At 40.0% G+C, this 12,435-nt stretch overlaps 1 protein-coding gene and 1 long non-coding RNA gene across 2 annotated transcripts; both read right to left on the bottom strand.

Moving 5' to 3' along the window:
• Nucleotides 1-5,135: 5,135 nt before the first annotated feature.
• Nucleotides 5,136-6,887, bottom strand: LOC120292088 (calmodulin-binding receptor-like cytoplasmic kinase 3). Its single transcript, XM_039309969.1, is given in 5 exon segments — nucleotides 5,136-5,434; nucleotides 6,523-6,612; nucleotides 6,685-6,723; nucleotides 6,726-6,794; nucleotides 6,797-6,887. Coding segments are annotated over 5 exon segments (573 nt in total). The 5' UTR covers nucleotides 6,873-6,887.
• Nucleotides 6,888-7,661: 774 nt separating this feature from the next.
• LOC120291177 lies at nucleotides 7,662-8,494 on the bottom strand. Its single transcript, XR_005549062.1, has 3 exons — nucleotides 8,317-8,494; nucleotides 7,981-8,211; nucleotides 7,662-7,873 (listed from the first exon to the last, which is right to left on the bottom strand). It is a non-coding gene; the product is annotated as an uncharacterized LOC120291177 (long non-coding RNA).
• Nucleotides 8,495-12,435: the final 3,941 nt, after the last annotated feature.

Here is a 12,435-nt window from a genome sequence, read left to right as displayed (position 1 = left end):
ATTAACTCATGTAAGCAAATTTTCAGAGAGTATGTGCAGAAGAATGTTTATTCATCATCAATGAATGTAACCATTCGTCTCCGTGCTGCACAAGATTCATTGCAGTCTAAACATTAGACCATTGCAACACCTCGATCACATCCATTGAGCTCATGCTTGACCTGGGACTCCACAGCAAATTTCCACGTAAGTTCGAGCATCTGCGGTCATGACGGAAATATTCAATTTCCAGGAAGTGGCTGGGGGTCTGCATTCTTCTCCATCATTTTTCAACTCATAAAGTCTCCTAAAACCTAAAGATGTTTTGGTCAAAGTCTACTAACTCTTGTCTGTTTCTCCTTGGGAAATTTCTGGGTCCCTGCCGACTTGCCTTTGTCTAAATTTAATAAGTTCGGCGCTGCCGGCCAACGGGTAAATTACGAAACGCCTCCTTCAGTCATGTTTCCGTGCACGGCACTTTTCTAATATGATTAAAAATTATAAATCTTGTCAATATTATCATGCAATTTGTTGCTCCAAGTTCTAATCAATAGGAAATTATCCAAAAACTTAAGCCTATTATATTTTTATCAATTTAGTCATAAACTTTTCAATTTTATTAATTGAGTCATAAATCTTTTTTCACTTTTGCCAATTGAGTTCATCCAACCAAAGTTTTGGCCGAAATGACATGGATAAAATCTATTAATTTTTAAATATTTTTCGAAATTTAAATTTTTTAATGTTCTCTTTCTTTTCTTTTCTTTTCTTTTCTTTTTTCCTCTCTCTTCTCTCTCTCGTTCTTGTCTTCCTTATCACACCCACCCTTGGCAACCGGCCAAAGGTTGCAACCAATGAGGGTTAGCCCGCTGGCCTCAAGGTCGACCTCACCTAGAATTGGAGAGGTGACCTCACCGGGCCTCATGAGGTCGCTCGCCGCCCTAGTGACGATTACCCAGTGTTCCTGAGTGAGGCTCGCCTCGCGACCCGACAAGGTGAGCCTTGTTCATAGCAAGTGAGGCCAACCCTCTTGTGTGTTCGAGGGGGCGAGGGTCGCCCGCTAAATCCCGAGGGGATGACCTCACAGCGCCCTTGGGCAAGGCTCGCCTCATCGGACCCGGCAAGGGCAAGCCTCGCTTGCAGCCAGCAAGCCGACCCCTCACGTGCTTCGAGTGAGCAGGGGTCACCTTGCTGACCCCAATGAGGGGGACCTCGCAAGGCCTGTGGAGGCCGCTTGTTGCTAGTTCCTAGCAAGGGTGACCATGCCTAAGGTCAGCAAGGTCAACTCTTGCAAATCACAACCTCTCAAGGTCATTGGAGGCTAGGCGTCTAATGGAGAGGAAGGAGAGAGGGAGAGGGGAAAAAAAAAAAAGACAAGAAATTTTTTTAAAATTTTAGAAAATATATATAAGAATAATTAATTTGTCTACTGCCGCACGTCATGTCATGTAAGACAGCCAAGATTCATGTTAGTAAATTCCAACCAAAATCAGCCAGACGAACTCAATTGGCAAAAAGTGAAAATTTTTATGACTTTATTGACAAAATTGAAAGGTTTAGGATTAAATTACAAAAGTAATAAATTTTAGAACTTTTGGACAATTTGTGCCCTCCAACCAATTGATGGTAATTTATAGACAATGTTAGCAATTTACCAACATTAAATGCATGAATAAATTATCAATTTTCTTAGGAATTTATCACCAAAAAAAAAAAAAAAACTTAGCAATGAACTTAATAACTTCACCGGTGAAATCAATAATAACTTCACCGGTGAAATCAATAGCTTACCAACATAGATCAACTAATAAGATGATAAGTTACCAATGAGTAAGGTACTTACCAACTTCAAGTAGAAAGTAATTTATCACCAAGATAAAAACTAGCATTGAAAATCGTAATTTATGAGAAATTGACAAATTACTAACGTGGGTCTTCTTACATATTAGGTGTTACTAACAAAGTAAGGAGTTTGCTATTGGAAATAAAACCTCCGTTAGTAACTTACTATGGAAATAACTACCAATGTAGACCCGTTTAGTAAGCTCTTTGATGATGAATCAAACAAACCACCACTGAGACAAGAGAAACTAGAAAGTTAGCGCTGACGGTTCCCGAATATGCCTATTTCGAGCAAAGTAGATGCTTACAGCTTTGGCATTTTGTTGGTAGAGCTCATCTGCTGCAGAAAGAAATCCGCCGGAAGCAAAATTGAAGCTCAAATTGTGAAGTTGACCGAGCGTATGATTGCTACCACAACGGGAGCGCACTTAAGCTAGTAGGGAGAGAGATGAGGAGGCATTGAGTGACATGAAGAGAGTGAGAAGATTTGTGATGACAGCATTGTAATGCATCCAGGAAGACCTGGGCTTTGAGGCCAAACACGAAGAAAATCACTCAGATGTTGGAAGGAGCTGTTGAAGTCCCAGTCCCTCCAGATCCAAGCTATTTGATCAGTTCAATATGATTTTTGTTTATTCAGACAACTGGTATCTGTAATAGCAATTGCATGTGTTTGGGCTGTAAGTGCTACTAGGCCAGAATAAACTTTTCCATAATATTTTCTTTTCAAATGGATCCAGCTTAAATAAGCTAAATCATCCTGAAGTATAACACTACCTCGCACGTACCCAAGAAAGGGTTGACGATTGTTGGCGAAAGGGATTGCAGGGCAAGCCAGTATGCAATCATGAAAAAGAGACTTAAATTGTTGAGTGATCAAGTAACTACACCGACTGCTGCAGTGTTGGTCACTGAAAAATGTTAAGTCGTAGGCATTATTTTTTGAATCTCTTTTTAGGAATTCTTCGTGGATCATATCCTGAATGTCACAGGAAACTAATGGGCTCCATAGCATTTTCATCGACAAGTTTCCTTCTGTCAAAATTGCACTCCACGCAATAGAAGAGTAGCTTGACCTGATCTAAGCAAAATAGAACCTTATCTGCTAAATTAGACTGACGAGAACTATACAAAACTTGAAATCCTCAAGCCGTGGATCGGTTCCCTGAAATCCCAATTTCAACAGTTCTGCTGCTTTTCTATTCATACAGAAAGGACTCTCACTTCCTCCAGCTAACTAACTTCTTGTAGACCAAAGAAATAGCAGTCTGCAACTCATGCAGTTTGAAGCACAATCAAACGAACTTTTCTTCTTGATTAATCCATTGAAAAATTACGGGAAGTGACACGAGGCAGGCAATATTCTGAGCATATGTATGACTTTGCAAATGATCTTGGGAGATCTCGTATAAACCACTGAGTGAACCACAGTCAATGCCATTTGATAACGGGTCCGAACAGGAAAACCTGGAAAAAATATACCGAGGCAAGACAACGGAAAGATCCCCGAGAGCAAAATCCAAAATTCAATTTGCACGAGCAGCTTAATAAATAGAAGAGATACGTTTCGGTTAAGGTCTTCGGACTTCTGTTTATATCCCTTCGGAAAAGTCTGCTCGCGTCAATTCTATATAAGTAGACGAATGCCCATCAATGCACCTGGCGAATTAGAGATTTTCTAGGCATAAACACCATAATAAACATGAGACGTCTCTTGTTACTAGGAATGTGCATGCGGAATTGGGTTTGGTGTTTGTTGATATAGGATAGGTATGGAAGCACGGGATGCTTGAACGGCGAGAGCAATGGTGTCTGCTCAAGCTATAATCCGCCTTCAACTGCCGGAGTGGGCCTTCTCTACCCTGTTTTCCTTCGACACTGGCCTGAGGTTGTACAGCATTGCAACGATGATCAATGAAATGCATGTTTTCCTTCGTTTCTTGTTCATAATCATGCACGTGGGCATGATTACCGCATCCACCTTTGTGTTCAATGTAACACCGTGATACTATTAAGTCCCTAAATGGCATAGCATGATTTCTCTACTTTTGTGTGGATATAAGGACGGATAAAACGTGCCCACGACACACATAAGTAGGTTGATGCACATTTATATTGGCTAGTTTTCTTAAAACCATCATTCAGGTTGTTAAAATGGAGAGAAAAACAGGAAACTCCAGGTAGCATTTATCTCGCTCGTGAACATAAATTTCTCCCCCAATCAATTAGCATACTAGTGACTATAGTTGGCACGTGACAACTAGACGAAAGACGAATGAATGAACAACCGATAGGAAGGATAACAAATGGGGCAAAGAAGGTAAAACGAAACAATGACCTTGTGCTGCAAGCTACTAACTTTTCCTCGTAGTTATCTCAGTACTTAATGCAGCAAAGTTCTGTCATTGAACAGCTACATTTTCACAAAAGCAGGTGAACTATTTCTTCCTTAAAATGACCATACACAATGCAATGGAATACATCTATACACAAATAGCAAATTAAACTACTACTGCTGTCCTTAAGGGAGAAAAAGGTGCGTGTAATACTTTAGAAGGGTAAATAAATAAACTGTGCACCAACAGCTTCTGTACCAGGCCTACTTGACCAGATTTCGATCAGTTCCCCCTCCTTCCAGTCTTAACATAGTCTGCCCTGATTGCCCCACAACTGCTCGCCAACTGCTTTCATATCAGGCCGATCAGCCCGAATGGGTGCTGCACACTGAATGGCCAACCCAAAGATCCTTAAAAGTATCCCTGCATCAACTACTTCTTCCAATCTTGGATCCACAAGGTCAACGACCTTCCCTCGTCAAACTTCTTGAAGGCCTGCACAGATATCTGTCTGTTGAATTTCCTAACTAAACTATTAATTCATGCAAATGAAGGTAACTGACAAACTACTCAAACATGCATCAAGCAAGCATGATCATTTTTCTAGTGTAAACCTGAATATAATGACACAATGATCGAGTCTTTCTCTTTAACAACTCATGTGATCTAGTTGAAGATAAGCTTAATGAGGAGCAGCTCATCTAACCAAGCTTAGGTGCAATTCAGCAGTTAGTGAATACAATGGGGAATCACCGGATTTCTTTTGTCTCTTTCATATTTTAAATCATGAGTCATCTCATACTATATAGTTATCCCTACAGTAATTATCCATCAACTGGTCCTGTTCTGTATTGATGCAGGTTTCACTGTAATTCAATATCGAAAAAGCACACATGCAATGTAGTCTAAGTTTTCTCACATTATGATGAATATCATAATATCTAAACCGCTTGTTTTTAGAAGGTGAGATTAACGTATTCATACAAGTGTCACACGTTCTTCAAAAGGCCGCTTTAGTTCAACAGGGCGACGGCCTGTCAGCATTTCTACAAGTAGAACTCCAAACGAGTACACATCACTCTTGGTAGTAAGCTTATAGGTCCTCATATACTCTGGGTCTAGGTAACCAACTGTCCCTTTAACGTTTGTCGAGACATGAGAATCATCTGAATCCACAGCACCAAGCCTTGCAAATCCAAAATCAGCTACCTTAGCCCTCAAGGTCTCCGTCAGAAGGATGTTCGATGATTTTACATCGCGATGGATAATTTGCCTTTCTATTAAGGACAACAGAAAATAAGATTTGAATAGTAAGGAAAAGACAAAAGAATGATACTAAAGCAACAAGTGCGGCACGTGGGCAGAAAAGATCACAATGCGTGAACCACATTATGGTTATGATGACATGGTTTTTCCATGGACAATGACTTCCAAGAAAGTGTGAAGAAGAAACACTTGATTTGAAGCTAAATATAGCATTAGTAACCATGCTAGGATGACATGGAGATTGCAGATCCATGTCAGTTGCAATTAGCAATAGAAGAACAGAAACTATAAGCCCCTTTCCCTCCGAGTACTCAATAGCCTTTCCATTCCTCCAGGTGAAATTCCAATATTATGTGCAGTAGGTACAAGCTAGGATGCTGTTTCCCTTCCTAATTTGTCCCTATATGTGGCGACTACAAACAAGTAAAGAAGTGATAGCTGATGAATCCATAGGTCATGTTTAAGTTACTCTTTGCTCTTTCAAATCTGTTTATTGTTGTCTATATGAATTGCATCCTTTTGACATCTAAGAGAAATAAAAGAAATTGCTAAATCCAGAGGATGTTTTCTCCACCAAAGTGCTCTTGCAACATTCCGCAAAACACATTAATTGTAAAGGGTACAGAGGAATTTTATCCATGAACAAGACTATCAAGAATGGCTGAAGGATTACCCTAAAAGAAAAAACTGATATTTCCTAATGCAGGTTCTGGTTTCCAAGAAATAGCAACCACTCATGACCATTAGTCAAGAAAGACAGTATGTCTATAGCATTTAGCAGCCTCAAAAAGGGAACAGAGTCAAGAATCAATGGAAAAGAATATTACAACCCTCATGGTTCTATTTACACACTGACTGACCTGTGAGGATTAAGTCATATTCTTAACTTGCTTGACAATATCACTCTGTCACATATGCTCTAACAAATTTACCTGTACCCATGCAACCATGCCGACCAACTTGAGTAGAATTAGACATTTTAGATATTTTTATCATGCAGAATTACTAGAAGAAGGGGTAACAAACGTATGGCTACTCTTCTTGATAAAAGATTCAACCAAAAACAAAAAGTGTTCGCTCAAAAGTGAAGTTCGATTACCTGCATATAGATGGAGATAAGTCAAGCCATGAGCAATGTCAATGGCGATTTCAAGTCTTTGATTAAAATCCAGAATCCTACCACGACGGCCTGCAAGGATCAGGCATAAGTATCACTTTCAAATAAAAAAAACAATTCCAAATTCAAGTTTAGAGATCTCACCATCCAAATGTTCCCTTAGGGTACCATTTGGCACATACCTGTGATGATAAAGCGTTCGTCTCCATTATCAACATACCCAAGCAGCCTCACCAGATTCCGATGATCAATCTGGCTAGAAGCTCAACTTCACTGCTAAATTCAGTTCGCAATCCCTTAAAATGCTCCTGTGGAAAGTAAGATATTCTCATGTAAATTACAAGTCCATGTTTAATATAACAAAAAACAATTTAGGTAGGCGAACCATCTTAAACTCAGTCTGACAACAGTAAAGAATGCCATGGCCAACAAGATCGAAGCGGAATGTATCGAATCTTGCTTTCAGTAAAGAAGGCATACTATTCCCTTCCTTCCATGGGAAATTCCCACCCACTCATAAGGACCAACTGTTTCAGGTTGGACAGCTTAAAATATCTATAACATTAAACAGAACAAAGCGGAGTCATTTTATGCCGTAGGCGTACATTTTGTGAGAAATTTCTGTCTTTTACTTCATTTGAGGTAAAATCAAAGATGGCAACAAACTGTAACCGAATTCTCCTTTTAGCCCACTAGTTCAATTCCCTATGTTGGGGAAAGCATACAAACATAAGAGCAAGCTCTTCTATTATAACAATCCTCTCAGGAAGAAAACCGCATTTTTCTAAATGATGACATCAAAAGTAGGTATACACAGACCACTTAATGATGACATGAAAAGTAAGTATGCACAGACCACTTAGTTATCTGCTTGGAATGTCCAATATCTGGAGCACGGTACCCCCACAGGAACTTAAAGCATACAATTTGCTAGTAATTCTCATAGGCGTATGCTCATGACTTATCAAATTTTACACTGGCAATAATCATGCATGAGAGGCTATTTTAGTTACATGAAAAATCACTCACCCTCTTTTGCTCTTTAATGGCAACCACCTGACCCTCATCTAGGGATGCCCTGTAGACAGTCCCGAAGCCTCCTTTCCTATTCGTACGAAGGTGAAAAATTGTTTGTTGCTTTAGTGACCTGATTGAAATTGAGATGCAGCGATCCAAGTCTATTGAGTCGTGGAGATGGGGACATTGAAAATCTAGGACTCTGGGGAACCCTCATTGGACTAGGGGGCACCTGAGCTGGGCTGCCCAGGAACTTTTCTTAGGGAATAAACCTTTTCTGAAACAGAGTTCCTGTCAAAGGAGGAAATCGAATCCACTGGGAGGAAAGATGTGTTAGAAACTAAGGCTAAAAAGGAAACAAACAAACAATACCAAAGTCAATAACTTTTGGTCCATGTACCAATGATGACGTACTCTACTTACTTGAATTCAGGTCCTTTGAAAGCATTGTGTGAGCAGTTGCCTTCCTTTTCCCATAGAACCAGGCACAAAGCAAAACACAACAGACAGCAAAAGCTGCTGGTACTACCGTGCCAATAATTTTGGAGGTTGATAGAGATTTATCCTCTGGCAACTTACCCTTATGATCGTTTGGATGTATGCCCATTGGCTGTTGCTGCAAAAGTTTTCTCCCTCCGCTAAGATGCAAACGTGCTGCCAAAATAAAAGGTTTGGTATGATCATGGACATTTGAAGTATAAAGCTTCTGCACTCAATAGACCTCCAGAAATCAAGCCCGTAAACAATGAAATTACACACCGTGTGAGCTATAAGTAGCACCCTGTGGAAGGTCGAGTTCACATTGAATTACTCCAGGGTATTCCTCAAAGTCGCAGCCATTGGTGCCGTAGAATTTGAGGGCCTCGCAGAACAAAAAGTTTGTCGACTACACCCCCATTGATGAGAAACAACTCGCGACCTAGATAACTCGAATATGCTATCTGATCGGCACCGCAAAACCCTCGACTCAAGAACAAACCCCGAAGTCGATGCTCTGAGAAATTGCACAAACAACAGCAGGGTAAACGCTGAAATTGACATCTAGAATCCTTAGGTACCTCCAAAACCCGTCATGGGAAGCTAAACCTTAGGGGGAACCACCCAACTTCTCCAACTACCAGGCAGACACACTAAGAACAGAACGCGAGAGGAATGGAGCCATCAGAGCCGATCAAGATCCTCTGTATCTGCTTCCGCAAGAAATGCCAACTCCGCGGCCTCGGGAAGATTCTTCAGGCAAGAAAGTTCATGCGCCGACGGTCATTCCAGCCGGCCAAGCACACGAACAAGAGAAACCAAGACACCAAAATGAAATGATCGACCCAGAATTCGTTCAAACCTCACGAGGTCAACTCTTGCAAAGTCAGTCCTCGGAGCCACCCCTCCGGTCAAAAGACGAAACCTTTCTCACACACTCCACTCCCTTCACACTTGCCGTCCACGCTTTGAAAAGCCTCGAACCTTGATCCGCCTCATCCGCAGCCCGAATTTTCTCCCTCCCCACCACCACTCCCCCAAAGACCACGCCCCTTGACTTCACCGCCCTGCGCAACAGCTCACCGCTCACTCAGCCAGCGCGCCGCGCAACCAAAACGTCTCGACCGGAGCGACCCAAAACCCGCCAGAGAATCCCGACCCAGTAGACCTCGACCACCGGACAGAGCGCACGACCGAATTACCACCAACCGGGCGGCCGCGACTTCGAAAAGGAATCAACAAACAGAGCGAGAAGGCCGAAGAGGCGGGGGTAATGCTTGGCCGGCAGCTCCGGGTTGCCGCCTCGCCTCAGCAAGTGGAGGATATAGAGAGAGAGAGAGAAAGGGAAGTACGTGGGCGTACGTACGAGAATGGAGACGAAGAAGGAGAAGGAACTTTCCGTGTTGCTGAGAGGCAGCCAGCAGCGCTCGCGTTTGCGGACTGCAAAAGGAGAAAGTCGTGGGCGGACTGGGGAGGGTCGTTTTCGTCATTTCGAGTTCGGCCGGAAAGAGTTTTGTCGGGAAGTGACGGGCCCCCAGCGTTGACTTCGGACTCGGGTTTCCCGCCGGGGCAGCCGGGATGATCTGGAGGTGCCGTCCGACACCAGGCTAGTTACGGATTTGATCGAATTAAAAGTGACCGAAGAAAATTTACCCCAAATGCTACCGGTTCTAAATGTTTAAACTATTAAAAATGAGTGATTGATTATTTAAATATTCCAATATTTCTCTTCACAGATGAAAATTTAATTAAGAAAATAAATGAAGTATGAAAAAATCCGGAGTTAAAATTTGAGTTCAGGATCCCAATTATTATATGAAAATGCAATTTAATAAATTAAAAGGAAAACGCCACAAAAGCTCTAAATATGCCTACACAACATGTTTACTTAAATTTTTTTTATATCAAAACCTTCAAACCATGCTTGCTGTGATAGGTTGTAATATAAAAAAATCATAATTATATATATATGCAACACATTTATTTTTATTAATATATTTTCAGTCAAACTAATGTTGTTCTTAGTCACGTCGGAGCCACAGTCATATCCCATCAATAAAATTTTGACGAGAGAAACTTGGTATAAATGTAAGGTAAAGTTTATGGTTAATAAGTGCCAGTGGATATAAAGTAGGCTTTTTTGATAAAAATATTAAAAGTTATCCAAAGGAAAAAGGCCAATTTTAAAATTATTTTTTACTTTTATCTCTCCCACTGGTGATAGATCGAGTATCAAGGTCCCCTGCCGTCTCTCTCGATCTGGGCCTCGGCCGCGTGCATGACACGTCGGACAGTGTGAAACGATTGGCACATGCTGTGGAAGATGGAAATAGTTCTCAGAAATTGTGGGGCCCCACAGTAGAATATCTTCGAAATGCCAAATAAAGCGCGTGTTCGTGGCCCTTACCTTCACCTCTTGCCTTCTAAATTTTCTGCCAAAAGATATAAAAAATATATATATTTAATGGAGAGAAATTGCGAAAATAAATTTTGGGGTGACTTTAGACACTATTTCACATGTCGTCAAAGGTTTAGCTGTCACATTTCAATGATAAAAATAAAAAGTGAAAAGATAAAAATAATAAACGTAAAAAGTCGAATGGCATGCTCGTTTAGTCTAGCTCGATTATTTAGATGTCATCCATTAGTTCTTTTCTTTTTTTTTTTAATAGGACTTTATCGCTTTGCAAGCTTAGCACCAATTAATTTGCAATGCTTTGGTTTATTGGGCTCTTTCCAAGCAAAAAATGAAATTGAAATTGAAAGTGCCAAGCTCAAGTTAAATATTTTTATTTAAGGATTATTTAGCAACTTTGCGGCATACATTTAAAATTGCTATCGTCCATTTTATTTTTCAAATAATATTATGTCCTTAAGGTAAACATTTTCTCATTTTTTTCTTTCTTTTGACATTTTATCTTAGGATTTCTGTGATGAAGTCATATGCAAAGTTGCATACGAATCACCGACGCTACAAATAAAAATATATATACAAATATGCAAATTGCAATTATAAAAAAAAAAAAAAAAAAAAAGAAGCTCAAAATAAAATCTATGGCGGAGGGACTATTCGTCATATTTAAATCCAGAAGTTAGGAAGTTGCTCTCACCGTGACGGGGGAGGACAAAACCTCCCTAGAAATGGTGCTGCAAGCAATCGTCGTTAGGTTAGGTGAGATTAGCTCTTGCCTTGTTGGCCAAAGAGCCGTTTTCCACTTCAGATTTTTTGTCTAATTGCAATTGAAAGTCAATAGAAAAGAAGCCAAAAACACAAATGGAAAGTGATGGGTTGATCAACGCGTTTTGCAATTACAAAACCTTGGGCAAGGATTTGACAAGACCGCTCATTACATGAGGAATTACATTATTTTGGACATATCTTTGGTTAATATTCGAGGTAGACAAGTAATCTTTAAAATAATAACCCAAGTGTAAAAATGTCATGATCTTGGGTCATCCGGTTATGTGTCGTCCCTTGCTTTGTTGTTAACAAGTGTAGGGAAAAAGTATGTTTGAGGTGGTTTCTTATACGTGAAGATTAAGGTTATTTTATTTTATTTTTTTTTTTTTTTGGGGGGGGGTGTCATTGAAGGTTGTTTAGTTGACTTTAGGTTAAAAACAAGATTAGTAGAAATGCCAACTCTAGTCTTTAATAAGGATCATCTCATGATCCAAGAGAAAGGCCCAAAAGCATCACATTTTAGGGAGTAGGTAAGCAAGTTTGGGCCTATCACAATTCGACTAAGGCGAAAATGCTAAGACCTAGCCATCTGAATGATGTTTGGCCCATCAAAAGCTTCATGGAAATTTTATCAAATTGAATCTTGCAAAATTCACACCAAAATTCTCTGTGTCACCTTTTGATCTTCTATGTTCCTAGTCTTTGTAAAGGTTCATATGCATTGTGTTTTACACTATAGATCCATTTAATAAGAAGGCATTTATAAGTTGATGGCACCACATGGCAGCAATACATAGAGAAATAAGTCAATCATCTGAGTTATTGAAATTCAAACGCAAAATCAGTTATCTTGAAAATCATACAAAAACATGACTAATCAATTACACTTATACATAAAATGGCATGCACTCATTTTTTATTATTAGAACTTAGCCTCCGATGATCCAATAGTCAAGAGTGTTTTTGAAATGACAACGGAAATCTGATATGGAAAATCAAGTCAATGAGAATGGAAAATAAATCAGATCTGGCTCCACGTCAACCTTAAATTAGAATGAAATTTATAAATAAATAAAAAATGATAAAAGAAAAATGAGAAATAACTTCACAGCTGCTTCACTGATTTTTCATATCTTGCATGCTATAAAGGAAACCCTGTCAAACCCTTTTCCGACAGTGAAGTGCGATATCGAGCCAGTAAGTTTAGCCTGGGAAGGTCG

Source organism: Eucalyptus grandis, chromosome 3 (genome assembly GCF_016545825.1).
Source record: "Eucalyptus grandis isolate ANBG69807.140 chromosome 3, ASM1654582v1, whole genome shotgun sequence".
In the NCBI taxonomy this organism is placed as follows: Eukaryota; Viridiplantae; Streptophyta; class Magnoliopsida; order Myrtales; family Myrtaceae; genus Eucalyptus; species Eucalyptus grandis.
The sequence above is the reverse complement of the archived record's forward strand: the minus strand, read 5'-3'. Positions and strand labels throughout refer to the sequence as shown.